Genomic DNA, 20644 nt, shown 5'->3' with positions numbered 1-20644 from the left:
CAAAGATACAGAGGATGTGTATCCACATCCACACGCAATGTCGCCTGGTAAGAAGGATGCTGCAAGGATTCGCTGTTCTCTTCATTTCAACATTCCCGTCCGCCTTTGCCCGTGGATCACAAAAGCACGAAATTGATTGTGTAAATAAGAAAACGAAAATGTCGTTAGTTTACGTTTTCCGCTGACAAGCTTTTGAAACTGGCCAGAACCCAGAGCCCAGGACTGAGGACTTGGAAAAGGGAAAAAACTACTGGGAATGTGTAGTAGTAGCAAATAAAACCGAGATGATGCAGAGACCAAATGGCGTTGAGATAGACAAAGAGTGCGACGAAATTAAAAATGGAATTTACTCGTTAGTCGCATTTCCAGTTTATTGCCAACTGACATTGATGCCAGGCATTATCGGTGAAAAATTGATAGCTGCCGTTCCAAAGGAATCCCAGCGATTGCCAACGAATAGAGTGAAAAATTGCACAAAAGCACTTTGGCCCGAGTAGCGACAATTGGCAGACAGAGTCTATCAATAAGTCAAAAATGTACATAATCGGAAGAGCACTGTAAAGCGAATACTTTATGAGAACAGCAATTTATTGTTCGATGCTGACTGGATTAAACAAAGGCTGAAATACTAAAAAAACTTTAAGCTGAAATATTGATGATCGAAAACCTAAAGCGAAGGCCTAGCAAATCAAACCAAAATTAAGCAGCCAATAAATTTGCAAGTTCAACTTTGATAACATCCTTAGAATCTCTTTTCATTCTTAAAAGTTTATCAAAGACTGACCATCGACCTTGGCCACAATTTAAAAGACCAATGAAAGTGGTTAAACAAACTTTATAAAACCAAAACAAAAATGAAAAGGAAAAATGTTAACTTTGTGGAAGAGGCATTTGGGAAAAGGACCGGAAGCTAAGGGAAATGGCAAGCAAATAATTTAACTATCCTTGCGGTATTTTCTGCCAGTCCTGGCGACTATCTTTGAATCCAATTTGAAGCGACTATCGGTCAATTCACTTTTCCCTCGCCTTCCTAGGTCACTATGTAATGTGGTCGTGGACCTTGTTGGAGTTCCATAAGTATGCTTCCTGTGCCGTTTACTAGAGCTACTGCATTCACTGAAAACAATTTTAAAGTAACATAAAGTTTTTAACTATCTTGGTTAACTGTAAATTTCAAGTTTTTTTAAAGAAAGAAACTAAAGTCCTAATAAATAAGTTCTTTAGTTTATAAATTTCGATAGATATCGCCTTTTTCAGTTTGATTTTTTATTTTTGTTAACTTTAAGTTTAAACTATTCTTCGGAAGTAATTTTATTTAGAATATAAAATAATTCATAATAATGTATTACTCAAAAACGTAAAGTTTTTCTATATGCACCGCCCAACCTTACGGCGCCACCAATTTCTGGCACCCGTTCAAAGTTGCCTTTGCAGTTTTTCCCTCGGGCTTTCCATATCCCCCCGATGCCAGAAGTAAGGCTACTTATGCCCGCCGCCGCCTTCCAAATTGAATGAAAGCACATTTTGATTGAAAAGGAAATTTACGGTGAACTTATATAGACACAGACAGGAACCGCAACAGTTCGCAGGACCCTGGAGCATGTCCTGCATGGCTGCTTTAACAGCAAATGCGACGTTGCCGTCGCAGCTCCCGGCGGATTTATCAGTCAATGTTGGAAAATTAGTTAACGGGTTTTCCGGTAACTTTTTTTGCACGCCAACTTGGCCAACAAGTTCGTTTCGCCCACGAAAATATTTAAGGCTCAATGTCCACAAAAAAGGAAAATGAGGGCAGGGATTTCTTTGGTTTCGTTCTACGGAAAATTGAAAACCTCAAACGTTTGATGTTCTTGGCTAAAATTAATTTAAGGTTGGCCAATAGAAAGTTTGATAATTACCCTTAAAGCTAACAGGACTTAACCCAATTCTTTGGTTCAATAGGAAGGCAAAACAAATGATTTGTCTAAGATCTAAGAACTTTATTTAACATAGATAAATATAAGGTAGTTTGCGATTAAGAAATACATTGTGTGTTTAAGCTAAGTCTACTAATTAGACACGATTTAGTTTATATAATATATATTTAGTCACTACATTAAGTATAATGTATATAAGAATAGTTCTGGTTACACTCACTTACTAGCTTTGCAATATATTTTCAAGGAATTTTCAGTAAACCGGAAATAAAATTAAAACTCTATGGATCTTTGTGCCCTCTGTGCCCTGAAACCTTCGCCTAAAAATTATAAAATCAGAATAATAATCATCGCTTGCGTTCCGAAAATATTTGTATATGTAATATAAATATTTATTTAGTTAATTTAATATAGTTGGTATTTTGCATTTTAGGTACTTCTTGACATTTCTGACGCATAAAGGGTATATTAAATATATTTTCTTAATTGATTAATTGATACCATTCAAAGCACATTCATTGAGATATATTTGATTTGTTTTAAAACTGTTTAGTGATCGTAGTGTGACAATCTTTTTCGACTCCCTATCCTGCTTAAAACATATCCCTGCAAGTTCCCTTATTCCGGTAATTGTTTTTAATAATTAACCAATAATCTTGGTTTATATTAAATATAAAATGATATATTTGTACAGCCGTTCTCACAATAATAGTAGCTTCGCAATGCTTTTAAAGAAGGTCAAATATTATTTTCTATTACTTCTATTAATTTGGAAACAGCTGTACATGTTTTCTGAATTTTCATCCTCCCACGGAATTTTCTATATTTTTTCTTTTGTATTACAAAACTTTTTTTTAATAATAGTTGTAAGGGTATAAGGGTATTCAATCAATCGATTCCAAATCTTACGAATCTCTTATTAATTTATCATCCGATCATCTATCGAATTCAAAAGAAACGGAATGTTGTTGAAATGTTAGCATACAAAAGGTTTAAGCATTTGCTTACTTCCTACTACAACAAAATGTTGCGCTCAGCCACGACATAACCCTTATACGAGACTTACGCTTACCCAAGACAACCACCGCCGCCGTCTCTACTTAGACACGAACCAAAAGCAGCCGACAACTGTGGAAGCTAGTTCTTGCTGGTTGAATTTTTCGCGGTAGTGGCTAAGTTGTTTGCCGGTTCCTGTAGTGGAACCCATTGGGCCGTAGCATTTTTGGCACGGAAAATTTCTTCAAAAAATATTTTTTCCTCACAGCGGACTTCGGGCGAATTTCCAATAAGGGTACGACCTAAAATTTCACTTGATCCTGTAATAAAAATGAAATGATTTTCTGAAATTTATAACTAAGGTTATCTATAAATTAACTAACCCAATAAACCATCGTGGACCACGGTGAATTCAAGTACACAATTTTTCAGAGTCTCCTTGGCGACATCAAAAGCCAGAGCTTCATTGTAAACCGGATTGAGCGTGCCCCTTTGAACGCCCGTCTTACGCTTCTTCATCTTCTTTCCACCGGGGCCCAGGAGAGTAACCTTTACATATGGATCCGAAGAGTTTCGAGCATCGTCAACAATCCGCAGATTTCTGGCCTTGATCAGGACCACCATGAGACGTTCCGCAGATGGTAAATAAGCCAGTGACACCATTATATCTCCCAAATCCACTTTCATATCCTGAGCCGAGGCAGAACTAAGAGGAGTCCAGAGCTTCAACGGTTCGCTCAGATCCAAATTGGCCAAATGAAGCTTAGTTCCTCCAATGCACACGTGTCGGGAATAGGCATCAAAGTCGTAAAGCAAAATTTCTACTGTACGCTTGTCAATTACACCCGCTGTGACCTCAAATACAAATTGTTCATCAAAGACTGAAAAAATGTAATTAATTTTTAATTTTTTTAAACATTGCTTTTTTTTTGTTATTCACCTGGATTCAAGGTCCTCTTGTGTATCCGAGTCTGCCAAAAATTCTTTTTGTCCGGCAACAATCTGACTTTGGCATAGGGATCAGCAGTTCCACTAAACTGTCTCGGTTGCAGATTTTGAGCCTCCAGTAGTCTAACATTTAGCAAGCCACCAACAGGATCATAGCCAATGCTGACATGCAGGTTGCCACGTACTTCGTTTAGGGAAACTGGATTGATGGTCTTCGGCTGAGAGTGCTGAAATATAATAAACAACTACTAAATATTTGAAAGGAAGTATGAAAAAATCCCTCTTCACTTACGCTCCTATACAAAGTCATATCAATTTTTGTGTGATCTAATTTGGCATTCATAGAGGAAACTCTTGGACGACTTGGGTGCATGGCTAGGACCACGTGCTTATCAGATCTGGCAATTGGCACTGAGGTGGTGGAGCAGTAGGACAAGGTGTTTGACTTCAGGCTACCAGTGGGCGATGTGGGTGTGGGCGGGGCCGACTCCTCGGTGGTGTTTGAAACCTGTTGCTGGATGCCGGATGCCGAGGTGACCGAAGCTGGTACCCAAAAGGCCGGGTCATTGTCCTCGCTTTTCAAAGATGTGGGACTAAGGTTGCCGGCATTTCCACTGCTGAATTTCCCACGCGACACCTCGTTTATATTGTCCACATTATAGCCCACGGCACCGGCTACCAAGGCCTCCCTGCTGATGTGAAACGAAAACAATTGAGGACATTATATACGGTTAGTACCACCAAGGGTGACCAAAAAAATGCAAACTGAAGATGGAAAAAAATTTTAAAATTATCTTACACAGGTTTGCCATTTTCGAAATGAGAATTTTTTGTCATTTACTTTTTTATTCGAGTAGGAAAAGCAAACAACATGCTAATTTTCACAATTTGTTAAAATGAGTTTTTGCCGGGGTTCATTTTCAGGTTGAACTTAAAAAAAAATCATGTAAGGATAAAAAACGTAAGAGCACAAAAATAATATTTTCAATTGGTGTTTTCCAAAAAATAACTTTAAAAGAGATTAATTTATACAGTTTGTTTAACCTTCAATATATTTAATATATTTACCTCTGTTGATCCTCATCCTTTTCATTCGCAGACTCTAGGAGATTTTGCTCAAACCAATTTAGGCGATACCTTTTCGAGCAGGTGGTATAAAGGGCTGCCCCAACAGCGGAAACCACCAGAAAGGATACCGAGGCGTAGACACCAATTTGTGCCAGTGAAATGTCCTCCTCACGTATGACAATGTCCATTTCTTCGGCTATAAGTGAATCTGAAGAAAGCATCATCGATTGGTCAAAGAATGTAGCAGCAACTCTTAAACAAATAACACATGAGATGGCAACGCGGGTCAATTACTGGGCATGACCCCACATCGACAACTCTCCACCTGCCTAATGACACCCAAACTAGCCATAAAACATTCATTAGCAAGTCAGGACCTCGGGATGTGAGTCTCATAAATAAATCAAAGCTCGGGGCCCCACGTCCGACATTCATCTTCTCCGCTCGCTGGCTTTGTGGGTTATTAATTGAGCGGCTTAAAGGTGGTGGTGTTTGTGTGGTGGCACCACAAAATCCTGACCAACGGCACGTGCTCACAGCTCCCCACCAGCTTCAAGGATCCAGCAGTAGGATAATGAAGGTACCGAGGCTTTGTCTTTGTTAGACCGCAACCACACAAAATTGCCATAAAGGCGCCTCGGCCTCGGTTAGTTCGCAATTAGCCGAGCAAACTGGCAGGTGACCCTCATCCCAGGCACCCCAACTAAATCCACCAAATTACATCCACACTTAAAACAAAAAATGTGGAAGGGTCGTCATTAAAGTTGCTTAACAGCAACAGTTGCAAAGCAGCTTTATAGTTCCGGTTTTTCCTTAAGGTATGGCATAACAGAGGAGCTAGGTTATCATATTCTTTTGTAAGTGAGATATTTTTATACTCAAAAAATCTCAAAATTAGAATTTAAAATGTAATGTTTTAGCAATAATAATATTTAATTTTTTTCTGTGCAAAAGAAATGCAAAGAAAGCGAAGAGCTGCCACCAAAATGAAGTGATGTCTGTTGAAAAAGCAAAAATTTATAACCGACTTGGTAATTAATTAGTATATTTATATAAGCCACCTTTGGATGAGTCCTACGTTCCCTTATTTACCTCTGACCCTTTCGCCTACCTCACCCAACCGCACCCTTTTGTTGGCCAATTTCTGCAAATTTACTTTTCACTCATTATTTATTTATGGCCAACTTTTTGTTTTTGGGTCTACGCTTTCTTTTATGGCAATTACATGAGGTGTGTATGCGGGTTCATTTCCCTGGATACCCTACTCCTCCTCCTTTTTTTGGCTTCTTGAAAAATCTTGGGGAAATGATTTATGTTCCCTTATGTGCATATAACAGAGTTTCAGCCTTAATGTGCCTGTTTGGAAAATTTATGAAATTAGTTCTAATTTAAACTTTGACAGTTGCAAAGATAAGCCGCTATCGGAAAGGCTAGAGCCCGTAAATTAAAGGGAAAATTCGTGGAGCAGCATTTAAGCGCTTTATGTAGACTTTTCCACTGAAATATATTTGCCAGTCAATCGATGGTTAATCCCCTGGGAAATATGGCAAAATGCCACCGAACTGATATCACCTAACGTTTTTCCAGACTCTGGGCCCCTGTAAATCACATATAACCCAATCAATGTCAAATTGAGTAGATCTCGCACATCATCAGTCAGTCATTCAGTCATCCGAGGTGTCCTTCATCCGTCTGTCTGTCCTGACATTCATGACCTGACACTGGCAGCGCGCACAAAATGTTTGTCCCGGCCCATGTGGTTATGTGAGTTTAAATGAATTGTCATACCCTTTTTAATAGAATGGGGATTTTTATTTTTGAAATTCAATTACAAGAGGATTTTATATACAAAAAAAGTCTCATCAGTTCAAAAAAAGTAAGTATGTATATCTAATGTATGTAGTGTGAACTTATTCCAAAATTATCTTTTTGTAAAAGATTGCATACCAAAAATAAGTCATTAGAGAAGGAAGCTTCTGATTAACCCAAAATTATATAACCCAATTATATCTTAATCCCAGTTCAAAGGCTTATGTAACCCAACAACCTAGTGAGAGTACATATTTTAAAGAATCTGTTCCAGGGCACTACCTCCGAAGTGTTCCCTTGTTGAACCTGGTATTTGCCCACATGCATCATTCACACATGTGTGGGCCTGTGGGCATAGGGATTTATTGCTCCTGTCATAAATTTTAATACAAAAACCGCGACTTTGGCCCTTTTGGCCCGGCCGTCTGGCTTGGTATTTGGTTGGCTTTGTAAATCATTTTGCGGCTTTTATCGTGCACATTTTCACTTTTCGCTGAAACCCCTAGATAAGACCTCACTACTTCCGCCTGTGGCTATATCTTTTTTTTTTTGTGTTTGCGTCGCAGCAAAATCAAGGGCAGAAATGAGTCCCTCGAATGTCCCACAATGTGTTGACAGAGCGACTAAAATTAAGTTTATCTAATCGATAAAATCAACCGCATGGTTCATTGAATGCCTGGGAAAACGGTAGGTATGTGTGGGCCAGCTCATTCCCGTGATTTCTCTTGGCGTCGTTAGCTGGCGATTTCATCATCCTCGCTTAAAAAATTAATAGATAAAGATGGCTCTCAACGGTCGCAGCTCCTTTGAATGGCGCAATTATGGCAAATTATGCTCATTAGTCTAATGAAGTGTTTTGTGACTGAAAAGCCCGGGGAATGGTCCCAGTTGCCAGTCCATTTCTTGGCCACATTCACGCCCTACTGTGCTTTTCAAAGAACGTCGACAATTGCAGTCGTCAGCAAGTCAAACGCCCTATTATCCTGTTGCTAGGTCAGTTAGGGTTCAGTCAGATTAAGGGACTGTAGATTTACTATATGGAAAGTTTCTGTTTAAATAACAGAAAAACATCCAAGTTTCAAGCCTGAATTGATATAAATTCTTTTCACTCAGCTTCAATATCTACTTTTGTATGTATGCATGGATTAAGCGGATGTAACTTAACTCACATAAGCCAGCTTCATTTCTGCACTGAACAAGTTCCATTAAACTATACTTTTTCTTCGACTTCCGGAAGCACTTTGCCCCTATCCTTCCTGCTTTCCGTAGACATTGTTCGGCTTATCCTGCCATAGAGTATTGCGAAAACATTGGCCAAGTGCTGGATGCACACCTGTCCCTGGCAACTGTAATTAGATTACGACATCGGGTTCACGTGCTGTCCTGTCCTGAAATGTACTGGGCAAAAGACTGGCCAGGACAAAAAGTAAGAGTTGCTCCGATACAAATTTGCATTTCCTATTAATAAAAAATATGAATATATTCCTAGCTAAACCTGCTAGACTTAAGAATGTTAACTTTGTTATGAAGATAATTTGAAAATAGATCACAAAAATACTAATGACAATTGTTTCTTATAACTGCTTCCTCCTTTTCTTGATATTTTCTGTTTATGTATGTTTCATAAACACTGACCTACAGCATAAGCAAACCTATAAAAGGCTCCTGTACCGAACTGGAAATTCTTTAACAGGTGGCCTTGTTCACCTGGAATAAAGTTTCCCTTGGCTTTAACTCATCCATTGCAGTTTACCCAGGGCTCCCACGAGCAACAAATGGAAAAACCTTCAGTGCGCATAAACAAGCTACAGAAGTTTACCCAACATTCACGGTGTGAGGGCCACGTTGGCCTCCAGGACTCAGACTTGACGGATCCGGAGGTCCTGGCCGTCAATAATCAGGCATCAGCAATTTGTAATTCACTCCATAATTATACAGTCGAGGCGCTAGTTTATCCACATCAGCAACATCATTATCTTCATCATCATCCCCGTGCCCCCTCTTTGGACTCACAGTAATGGTTCTGTTTTTGTTATTCGAGTTGATTATCTCCCACCAATGGCATCGTCAGTTGTTGTCCCCAATGTCAATGGGATCAGCGGGGCAAATTGAAGGCTGACCCCATCGTTGTCTTTCCTAATTAGCCATCAATGAATATTTATGGCTTATGGCGGGATTAAAGGGGATGTTCTATGAGCTGCTGAGAACTGGTTAAGATATTGGCATAAATGGATTAGTAAACTTTGCAGGAAAAGAAAAAACTTGATACTAAAATGTTATTCCTTTTGCAAAGTTTGGGTTACTTGAATGAGAGAAGCCCAACCTTCTATGAATATTTATCATATGGTTTCTGTAATGTATACCTATGGATACTTTAAACATTAAGTTTGAAAAAGTTTGAAAATTTGCAAGTCCTTTCGCATATTTAAAAGCATTCAAAAAGTCAAAGATCTTCTTCAGTCATCAAATGTAAGCCATTCAGTAGAAAATTCCTAGTAATCCTTTCACTTTCATTGAAATACTCTGGAAACCCTCTTATATGCGATAAAAGTGGAATAAAAGATCCCATTAAAATCAACAACCATATGTCAATTCGCCACAGGCCATTAAACCATGGGACCCGGGGCCAACGGGACACAGAAAAAATATTGAAAATGAGAAATAAAACATAAGAGAGAGTGAGCAAGACTGTGGCAAAGATAAACAGCAATTTAATAAAGTGACCCAAAGTTATGCGCCTCCGGTATTAGGGCGAGAGCATAAAAATAAACAATAAAACGCTCATTAAAACGCTGAAAATGCCCAAGAAGTAAACAACGAAAAATGTTTACATGAGCACTCAGGAAGGAAAAAAAAAAAAAGAAACGGAAAAAAATAAAGGAAAATACATGTCCTGGCGTGGGCTACGGAAATAATAAGTGTGATATTAATACTTGTGTTTGGGACAAAGGGAAACCTGCTCGACAACCCACAGAAAGGAACCCCAGTGGTGGGCCAGAGGCTAAAGAGCTGCCAATAACTCAACAAGTTAACAAACATGGCTGGCTGGGTGAGCTTCTTTATGGCCTCGTCAATGTTGCCCGTGGCTTTGGGCGACGTTTTTGCATTAAAAATACATTAATCTTTGGACACGTGATAAATATTCATTGCTCTTCGACACCCAGAAATGTCTATAATAAATGCATTTCTTTAGTGCAGCCTGTTGACTGCTTAACACGCAATATTCCAGTCAAAGAATATATACGATGTATTATGAAGGTCGACAGAAGAGAGCTCTATTCGGCAACGGAATGGAGGTCGGGGGTCACGGCCATATGTACGGGTGTTTCAAGGACATCCTTGTTGTTTTTGAGTGGCTGGCAACGTGGCCAACAAGTCCTGGCTTCTCCGCCAGGTTCAAGAGCCCGCGGCACAGAAATTCCGTACAAAATCCTTACTGTCTTTTCAAATGGAAAACGGAAAATGGCAAATTGGTTAAAGGATCCCGCATATGTGTGAGTACTTTTCGCAAACGCTTTCGACTGATTATATTTTAACACTGTACTTTGTAACAATTTATCACAGCCAATGAACAACGCGTGCCACGTGCCGTATACGCAATGCAATCATTTCAGTATCAGTAAACAGCTAAAAAGTGGGTGCTCGAAAAGAACTCTCGATGAGCGAAAGGGAAAACTCATTTTCCAAAACAAACAATTTTCGGAAAATCTGATATGGATGTGACGTAAAAGGTGATTACTTAAAAATATGGAAATTGTTTGTTTAATGAAGTTTCTGGTAGACTTTGAAAGCTAAATTGTTTTTGATACATTAATAAATGCTTCTCAATAATAGGAAAAAATTTATTATCACATTTGATGGCTAATTCAGACTACTAAAACTTCAATTCCCTTTTCACATTAGCCCAATTTTTTTTGGAAAACAATTTGCATAATTTTGTTGGCCAACTCCTATGAGAATGTCAAAAGATCACAACAATTTCACATAGAATATTTGACCAGAACTCCATTCCAAAAGAATATCCACTAGCTTAACTTTTACAATAAAAGTTTGCCAGCTTACATTTCCGACTTCGTCCAAGAAAATCAATTTACTCTGCTCAACAAGTTCGAATTACATTGGCCCCACAAAGGCATTGTCCAATAAAGATTTCACTTCGACTTCAAAGCAAATAAGTGAAAAGCCATTTAATATTGAATGACTTGTTTTCCAAACGTGCCTTAACTATTTTTCCAGATTATAACAACAAATTTGTATGCAAATTGAGTTCAGATATGAATCAAACAGCTGTGTCAGCACTTACCCGTTGAATATTTGTCAAACGTTCAAACAAATAAAAATTGTGCAAACAATTTTCTTATTTAAATTGATACATGCAATTTTCCGCAACAATATGTTTACGAAATCCTTTTGACGGTCCAACGTGGCGTATACGCAATTTGCTCTACACCGAACAACGCATAATGTGCGTGTTTTGGGTTCTTAACGAGTTTTCAAACCAATTTCCTTATTAGCGGGCTTTCATTTATTTTTAATTCAATAATCCCCTCTGCACACTGGTAAATTATTTGTATTTCGGAATGAATTTATCCACGGTGAAAGATAACTGAGGTTGAATTTTCCCTTTATTTTAATTTCTTTTATCTTTTTGGTTCACGCGCCTCAACAACTTGGCCAGAGCGTTGCTGAAACTCGACTGTGTTTTTGTTCACCAAAAATTACACGCAGTTCCCCGATGTCATGTCCCATCACACTCACACATTTGCAAACCTCAAAACACAGATGGACGCATAGAAACACACAAATACAAATGGGGAAAGTTCGAGTCCTCGCAGTAATTTTCGTCAAAGATCCCTTTTTAAAAGCTGATATTTTAAAAAGCTTAATCATATGATTTTTAAACTTTGTGTTATAGTTAAAATTTATCAGGGACCGGCTCTTTTAGCTAAAAAATAGTATTACTACGGACGGAAAAGCATTTTTACACGAAAGCTTATCAAAGAGCAACAGCTGTCCCATTTTGCATGAAAGCCCGCCAAATCCCAAGCGGTTCATTATTCATAACGTTGCCAAAAAGCTTGTGATTTTGAAAAGCTTTCCAGGATTTAAGTTACTTTAGAGTTGCCACTTGGTTTTGTTTCAAAATGCTTAAGATTAACTACAATATAAACTAATAATAAGCGACCATCCATTACGCATCATTGTGCTTACCTATATAATATAAAGTCCGCTTTTTGCTGATTGCAAATCATAATTTAACAGCTTGCTGGGCTAAGGTTCGCCCCAAAAAAGAAAAATAAATTAAACAAAATGTACGAAAATTTGTATTTCTTAAAGATTAACTGCACTTTTAAGCAGACTCATTATACATCTTTTAAATATTTTATTTTACTTATTTTCAAAAAGCAAATTTAGATTGTAGGAACAATTTATAATAAAGTGATAACAAATTTCTATAGACTTTTTGGTGGACTTGTATATTTTTAGAAGTGATCTTTTTGGCACTCTAAAATGTAATATAAAGAAAAATGAACAATCATTGTTTCTTTTCTAGCTTACTATTAAAATGATTCCGGCCGTGGACTTGACAATGCTTCTGAAGGTTCTCCTACTTAATCTCAAAATATTCGCAAAAACTCATCAGGAATAATCTTTGGTTTACGCTTCTACACATTTTTAGACAAATCTGATAGTACTACACACTTTTTAAATTAAAACATTAGAAAAATTGACGCATGTTTAGGAATCACGACGAATTATAATGATAACCCATCTTGCGGGTTCAGATCCCCTTATTAGCTTTGCTATTATCATGCCTTTTCTGTTGATCTAAAGGTATTTTGATACGGTTTTATCTACTCAAATGAAACCTCAAAGTCAAAGTCAAATATATTAGCCCAGTTAAAGAGTTCGCAGTACTTTTGATTACGACATTGAATATTTTTGCGGTTTTAAGTCATTATCGAACGTGATGATGCTGATCTTAACACTGAGCTGCTGGCATATTGGATTTCCGAACATTGTAAAAACCACACATCAAACTTGAACTCAATTGACAATCTTATATGTTCAATAACAATTGAATTGTGACGTCTTTAAAACTAATTTAATAATATTTTCTTTTCTTATTTGAATAATATTTTGATTGTATGCGACGTAATTAAAACTAAACACATAAGTTTGCAATATTTCTATTTCTGAATTTCTGAACTGCGTGCTGTCTGCCGCCCTTTTTTAATAGCAATTCAAGTAGGCTAATTTCATCAGCCCTTTTATTTCATAACAATAGCTGATTAAGCATACTTTACTTACTTGGAAAAAAAATCTCTCTAACAGTTCAAATAGTTCAAAAGCGTGGCATCATTTTAGAATTCATTCCAATTTCAAGTTCAAAGTTGTACTTAGCGATTATAGTGAAGTCATTATCTCTGTTCCCATTAGAGGCTGCTTCAGCAATTTAGAGCAAACGTCTGTGGCCTGACACGAATTTCCATTCTTTGCGAACTTAGAACGCATTTAATTAAAATATTAAAACAAAAATACAGGAATACAGGCTATTAACCCAAAAAGTATTTTGATTGCCTGAATGACTTGTAATCCAACGGTTCGAATAGACGTAATTGATTCGCCCGGTGCACATTTGACTTGTGCCAATAAATCAATTGTAATGCTGATAAGCTCGTTAACAATTTCCCTTTTAAATAATTGTTGGCCCATTAAATTTAAAAGGTAGCAAGTAATTAGCTCACTGAGAATCCAACATTCGAAAGAGAATAATATCACTTATGCTCATCTGCCCGAGCATATTGGGAAATTGAGTCATATGCTTGCGATTGCCCATAAAATATATATTACACAATCTAACAATCTCAGTGTAAAGCCTAGGCCTCCCATGAATATTGATGCAAACAAGTTTGCCTATATGTTTCTATATATGTAATAAACCGATCTATGATGCTTCGTTTCTATAGACCCGAAGCCTTATCACTGTGGTTTCGGCTCCATCGACCGATTCACGTGTTGTCATTTATAAAACGATTACAATCCAAGGCATGAATGACACTCCAGTACCGGTGGCTGCACAAGACACACAAGACCAGAGAGAAACTGGAATCATAACCAATCAAGCAGAACTCAACTCGAAGTGGTTGTCGTGCGGCATTACAAATCGTTATATCAAATATAAATAAAAGTGAAAGTAATTACTAACAAAATGTCATCTGCACTGACGAACCTCTTGCAATCTCTGAGGATTGTGCCCCTGGGACATGGCAAATCAAGCAATCAAGTTTTGGTTGTATCAAATCAAAAGGAACGTTTAAAGGTGGAGGATCTGCCGGAGATCTCATTAGAAGAGGTGGCCCAGCACGATAGCTTCGATGACTGCTGGGTGGTTATCTATGACAGAGTCTACGATGTCACTCACTTTCTAAGGGACCATCCCGGCGGCGATGATGTCATTATGGATCATGCAGGACGAGATGCCACCATCGCGTTTCATGGTACAGGACACTCTGGTGATGCCATTGAACTGATGAAAGATTTCTTGATCGGTCAACTTCCCACCAAACAGCACATTTTTCGCACTGGCAAAAACAAGGTGTTGTCCCTGGGCATACCGGAATAGTAATATTAATATAATGTCAGCCGATTTCGCACCGATCGCCTTCGCCGCCGTCCCCCATGTTGTACGAGTAAATGTTTATATATTTCTTTAGAGTATTCATTGATTTTGTGTCTAGTTTTAATCAGCTTATTTCGCATTCCGCAAAACGGTTTTCGCATAATCATCTAAAAACCATCCAGCCAACTATATGTATATTTATATATTGATGTATATTTTTGTCAAGACTTGAAACGGATCTAAGATTAAATTATTTTAAATGTGATTTTGATTTTTAGTATTTGTCATTTGGTGATTTAAAATTGTTGGGAATGTTTTGGAAGTTTTAGAGAAATTATTACTGTCCATGCTTATGGTGAAAGAAAAGGAAAACTAATCAATCTTTTTCTTCTTTCTACTTTAATAATACTTTATTTATTAATACATCATCTTACATATAGTGGTTGACATTATGTAAATGCACAAATAAGAAATGCTTATGACAAAAATAAATATCACTTAACAGATTTTCACTTGGCTGCTCTGATAAGAGGCTCTTTATCAACCTCCTTTCGCCTGACTAGTACACAAATATTTGGCATCTTCCTCCAATTGACTTAAAAATATTGCTTTTTTATGGATTGCTTATCAGGAGAACCGTGGTAGTGGCTCAGACTCTTATTTAACTGCTGCTGGAGGGCGGTTCGTTGTGGGGTCCTTGGAGAAGGGCCTGCAGTTTGGCAGCCGCTGGGAAAGCACCCAAATCCAAGGGTGCAGCTCCCGTGGTACTTTGTATATAGGCCAGTAGTCTGAAAGGTAATGAATATGGATGTTTTAATTTCCTTATCTTAATTAATTTACCCTATTTAACTTACCTTCTTAACTCTTCCAGAGCATTTTGCTGCATAAGAATGTAGTTCTTGGCCAACAATAAGGTGGCTATTTTCGATAGCTTCCGAACTGATGGGGAATGGGCATAGGGAATCACACTCCTCAGCTCATCCAGGGCATCATTTAAATCGTGCATCCTACGACGTTCTCGGGCATTAATATTCAGCCTAACAGTCTTTCCTTGGCGATTCTTCTGCTTGCCATTGTTGGAACCACTTCCACTAGCGCCACCACTAGACACAGCCACCGTGGTAGTGCCACCACTGATGGCAATCGCTGCAATGGCAGCGGCCGTGGGACTAAGTGGTTTTTCCGGTGCACTAGGTCCTGGTTTATTCTCATCCGTCGGTGGCTGCTGGGACATGCCCATGCCTTGGGCATAGAAACCACCCAGACCTACCGATCCAAGTGGCGTCCGACGGCCGGGAACGCTTTGTGGCGGACTGGCGGTGGGTGCAGGATGCTGGCCCCCCAGCATATTGGCGGTGGGTGGTATTGGCATGTGTCCATGGTTGGGCAGACCGGGGAAACCAAAGGCCAGATTCGAAGGGTCCATATTTATTTATTTTCGTTGAATTTTTGCAGCTCTGAAAAAAGAATGTTGAAGGGATGTGTAATACTTTAGGGTAGTCAAAGCGAGTCAAAATAAGACAGGGTTGCAACGGTTTATAGTTATTAAGGGTTGAAACACTCAGCTGTTCGGTGGCGCCAGCTAGAGGATTTTTATAAAAGGAATAGCTTCCCAAAGCTCCTAATAGGTGGAGCGTTTCTATGTTTATAATTTAATAGTTTAAATAATATTATTTTAATTAAATGAAAGGCCTTAACGAAAATATTTTTAATATACGTTTGACAGAAATTGTTCAATTTCGTAAGCCTTCTAAAAAAAAATTTTTAACGATTTTTAACAACAAAAATAATTACGAAAATATATTTTCAAAAATGTTAAGTACATAAAATAGTTTTAAATAATTGTTCAAGCAAAGTTATTGTTTGCCAATAATTTTATAGATGGCGCTTTAAACGATATGGCTTCTCTGTTTAAATCGAGCATTTAATCGGCTTTATTAAAAGTCTTTAATTAATAAACACTATATAGAAACTAAAAACTCTCGAATCAGAGGGGATTTATTTTGTTTGCCAATATTAAAGTAGAAATTTCTTCTATAAAATCTTTTATCAACTATGCAGAATCGCCGCAGCACTTTATTTAACTGGCTGTTAATTTATGGCGCACTTTAAGGATTATTTATTTAAATTAACCACAAATCACAAGTTCGCTGGTGTATGAAGGAGACGGCAGGGCGCACGGAGCACGGCAAAAAGAAATTGGGGATTTAAACATTTTATAAAAAATCGCACGCACCACAAACCAGGAAAAAAATTAAAATGCGGCTGCTATGTCAGAGGATTCAGATCCTGGAATCGCAATCGCAATCGGATTCGATGCGCGAGTGTGAGGTGCCCGGCAACAACAGAGGCGACCGCGATTTTGTGGTGGGTTATAGTAGTCGCATAACGATTTTCCGATTTTTCTCTGTTCGCACTCTCTCTCTCTCTCTCTCTCGCATTTGCTTTGTCTCTTTCACTCTAGCATCTCTGTCGATTATAAATTTTTTGCCACCAACGCCACCGTCGTCGTTTGGTGTTAATCTCTTTCTGCAGAAGGAACATTATGAGCCACTATATAAAAATGTGGGTCGGGTGTTGACGCCGGTGGTTGACGTTTAGTGGTTGTGCTTCGCATAATGCAGCATCCAAACCAATACATATACCAGTACCATTACCAATACTAGCAAAGGTGAATGAGTCACTGTCGATGCACTCGAAAAAAAATTATTTAGCTTTGAAACAATTTCTCAAAAGTTTAATCATCACAAAAAAAAATTACATTTTGAATCAAAAACTTTAGTTTATTAAATATTAATATTTAAAATTTAAGTTTGCTTATTTTCTACCATCATATAAAATATGTTATAATATTTAAAAAATATACAAATATATTTTTAAAATATATTTATCTTTTATACACTATTCTTAATCAACGAAGTTGGAATTTTCATAATATAAATCAAAATATTTATATAATCGCATAGAATTATTATTTTATTTAGGTATATTTTAGATCTTTTCCATTTTTTACTGCAAACATTCAAATTTATTAATTATTTCTTCAGGTGTAAGAAGTTTTTAATGCCTTTGCCCTGGCTGTCCGAAAATTCATTTCTCTTGTTGTTCAGGATTTTTATCGTTTCGCTCCTTTTCAACCCCGATGGCCCAGCAACACCACCCCTCCTCGCACCCTGAATCCCCTTGGCCCCGTTCCTTTGTCTGTGATTTCAATTTCCATTGAAACTGAATCTAATCACATGCTCACTGCCTGCTGATCCTGGTCGTCCAGCCTAGTCCTCTAAATTCCTGTCCTGGGGGGTTGAACCAGGAATATGGCCATAGCCATAGCCCGTGCATCATAGCTCATCGGCTATATAGCATATAACATAGCACAGAGGATGCCGCATCTGCATGGCATTCTCTACGTAAGCGAGTGTGTGCGCCTTCGAGTTGCCTGGAAATTATGGTATCGCATTGTTCAAAGTTGGAACAATGCCATAAATGGCACATGCCAAATATTTTCGTTGGCAAAGGCATACTCCAGGAAAGGGTATGGAAAATGCTTTGAATTCAAACTATATTTCAGGAATACCCTTACTATTTTTTTAACACCTTTTCTTTTTATATTATCTTTTCTTGTTCTTTTTCTGTTCTTTAAAATATCTGAATATTATTAGAGCAAATATTAGAACGTGTTTTTAAGTTGTCCTTGTCCTTGTCCAATCCAGTCACATTTTTGAAAACTTAAACGTCTTTTAATTGGTTATTTAAAGATATCAAGTACAAGTTTTTATGAGAACGTTTTGATTACTACTTCACGGTATATTCTGAATAAATGACATTTTTACCAGATATAAAAAAAAGTTTACTAGCCAGAGCTTAGCATCTCTAACCTCCTGTCAACTGCAATGCCCACTAATGACTTTCCACACTTCAGGCTTCCCAGGATATTTATGTATCAGTGGCGGCGGAGTGTGTGTTTTAGAGCTGCCTGCAGTCGTTTAGTCCTTAGAATAAGTCAAAGTACGAGCACGGGCGACAGACCTAATGACTTCGCGCATAATAAATTTAATAATTTGCGCTGGCAACTTTTCCATTTTCCCATTGTTTGCGTTTCCCTTCGTTTCGTAGGGGAAATTATTGTGTCAGATGTTCGGGGCAGTAGCAGAACCACCGTATGCCATTATTTTCAATGAAATCCGGAATCTGGACAGCCCCTCTAGGCAATGCACCATTTGCTTCCAGGATTGTGAGAGAGTTTTTTTTTTTTTTTTTTGGTCGGATCTCGGATTTTGGGATTGTATTTGCTTTCGCAGTGCACTTTCCCTTATTGTAATTGTTCTGCGACTAATTCAGTTTATATGCAGCATTTACATTGCAATTTACGGCATTCAAGTCCGGGCCATCAAAATAATTTCGACTTTTCAACCCTGCGGACCCTGGACCGACCGAAATTTTAATTTTCGGTTTTTTCATTTTATAGCCACATTTTTATCAATCCATATACATATAGATGGGCATTTGTCGTTTTGGTATCCCCGGGTACTCCAGGTCCGGCCATGAGGAATTTCATTATAATTTGCATAATTTATGCGCGACCGTGATTTGCATAATTAAGATTTGTACATTTGTGCATGCCAGTCATCATTAGCTTAGGTTCCGCACTGCGGACCAATTGTAAATGGCCAACCCAGGGATTTTTTGGATTCCTACCTCGCGTTCTGTTAAGGGGTTTTCAGGGGTTAATGGTTGGCCATCGAACTATGTCACTAGAAAGGTTTTAAATCGCTTGATTCGTTATGGGTGGATATTTTAATTTAGATAATTTAAATTAGAGGTATTTCTTAAATATTTTTATTTTATTACAATTGTCTTGATCTTTTCCTTCTTAATAATAGAAAGAAAATATGATATAGATATAAATTTGATTATTTTTGCTTATTTAAAAAGTATTTATTAACAAATCTTATTAACTTTAAAATGTATTTTATAATTTAAAAATTTTAGCTGCAGCTTTTCAACCATAGCACAGTTTTTTTTCTGTTTTTCAACCTATACTTTAAAGTTAAGGTATCTAACTGTCGAGTGAGAACAAAACAACAACCCTCACTTGTTCGTTAGTGGAAATTACAAATGCAAAAGCCCAGAAACCCAAACGAAACCCCAATTTAATGTTTGGGTATGCGCAAATTAGACAAAGCCATAGAATCCTTGGTTCTAAAGGGGCTTGAACGAAACTAACGGCACTCCATGGGCCAATACGAATCAATCATTAGCATTTTATTGTTGAAAAACCAATTTGGCATATTTATGAAGAGGGCTCACTCCGTCTCGTTGGAGATTCAGTTGATTTTTGGGTTTATGGCTTGCTAACCTTATTATCGATGGGCTTTCGTTATATATTGGCAATATTTATGTGCAGCCCATGACGTTTCACCTAATGATTCCCTAGGGTATCGTTTTCAAGGTAGCAACTTCGATGCCTAAGCCACAGATATATACACACTCACTCTCTCCTGATAGTCCCATATTTTATTTCGTTATTTTTATTGGCAGACGTCAACGAAATACAAAAATGTGTCAATTGTACGCTGGGGAAATCGCTGCCGACTTTTGTTCGAAATAAGAACCGAATGAAGATATATTTATCGCTCATTTCCGTCTTGACAAGCCTGATGTGCTTTTGCCATTAGCCAAAAGTTCTTCAAGCCAATGATAAAGTTGGCCCATTTCGGGTAACAAACGAAAAACATGAGAAACATTTGGAGGATTTCATTTTATTTGTCTCACAAAGCAGGGAAGATTTTAAAGAGGATTTATTTAGTGGAGATTTGTTTTGTAGAAAAATACGAAACATGAAGAAAATACGTTTTTTTCTAAATCTTTTTTATGTTTTATAATATTATTCTAAAATTTTATAAAGATAGTATTATTTAATATACAAAGACTATATATATTCATATATTCCTATATTCTAAATATAATATCATATATTCCCTTCAAAATAATACATTCTCTAAAATGACAAGAATCATCAAACAACTTATAGATTAAATAACACCCTAAAATACCCTTTTTGTCGTTTTGTTTTAATCTAACCCCTCGTGAAAACCTTCACACTCCAAATAATTACGAAGTCGCACATAAAACGTGCCTCGGAAAACGGAAACTGTAACGCACAGCATTTGATTTCCTCATTTCATAGGATTTCTCATCCATTAGCCGAACTGAATGGATTGTGTCGAGCTTTTATTGATTACATCTAATGCTCATCATATGCGCTGTTCCAACAACAACCCAA

General features: G+C 37.5%; 3 protein-coding genes across 4 annotated transcripts; 1 reads left to right on the top strand and 2 right to left on the bottom strand.

Moving 5' to 3' along the window:
- Positions 1–1964: 1964 nt before the first annotated feature.
- On the bottom strand, positions 1965–11419 carry LOC108103087 (synaptotagmin-5). 2 transcript variants are annotated; one of them, XM_017208441.2, is made up of 6 exons: positions 11041–11419; positions 4929–5136; positions 4153–4552; positions 3853–4087; positions 3296–3793; positions 1965–3232 (listed from the first exon to the last, which is right to left on the bottom strand). In XM_017208441.2, the coding sequence occupies exons 2-6, from the start codon at positions 5114–5116 to the stop codon at positions 3054–3056; spliced, it is 1500 nt and encodes a 499-aa protein (XP_017063930.1). In that variant the 5' UTR covers positions 5117–5136; positions 11041–11419; the 3' UTR covers positions 1965–3053. The 2 variants fall into 2 exon arrangements, with proteins under 2 accessions (XP_017063930.1, XP_017063931.1); XM_017208442.2 differs by having other exon boundaries at positions 4153–4549.
- A 2380-nt stretch (positions 11420–13799) lies between these two features.
- Positions 13800–14626, top strand: LOC108103090 (cytochrome b5). The gene has a single exon (XM_017208444.2). The coding sequence runs from the start codon at positions 13951–13953 to the stop codon at positions 14362–14364; it is 414 nt and encodes a 137-aa protein (XP_017063933.1). The 5' UTR covers positions 13800–13950; the 3' UTR covers positions 14365–14626.
- Positions 14627–14741: 115 nt separating this feature from the next.
- LOC108103089 (class E basic helix-loop-helix protein 22) lies at positions 14742–16879 on the bottom strand. Its single transcript, XM_017208443.2, has 3 exons — positions 16598–16879; positions 15216–15818; positions 14742–15149 (listed from the first exon to the last, which is right to left on the bottom strand). Exons 2-3 carry the CDS (start codon positions 15785–15787, stop codon positions 15023–15025), a joined length of 699 nt encoding a protein of 232 aa, XP_017063932.2. The 5' UTR covers positions 15788–15818; positions 16598–16879; the 3' UTR covers positions 14742–15022.
- Positions 16880–20644: the final 3765 nt, after the last annotated feature.

Source organism: Drosophila eugracilis, unplaced genomic scaffold, assembly GCF_018153835.1.
Source record: "Drosophila eugracilis isolate 14026-0451.02 unplaced genomic scaffold, ASM1815383v1 contig_1197, whole genome shotgun sequence".
Lineage (NCBI taxonomy): Eukaryota > Metazoa > Arthropoda > Insecta > Diptera > Drosophilidae > Drosophila > Drosophila eugracilis.
Note: the sequence above shows the minus strand (reverse complement) of the source record. Positions and strands in the feature narration are given on the sequence as shown.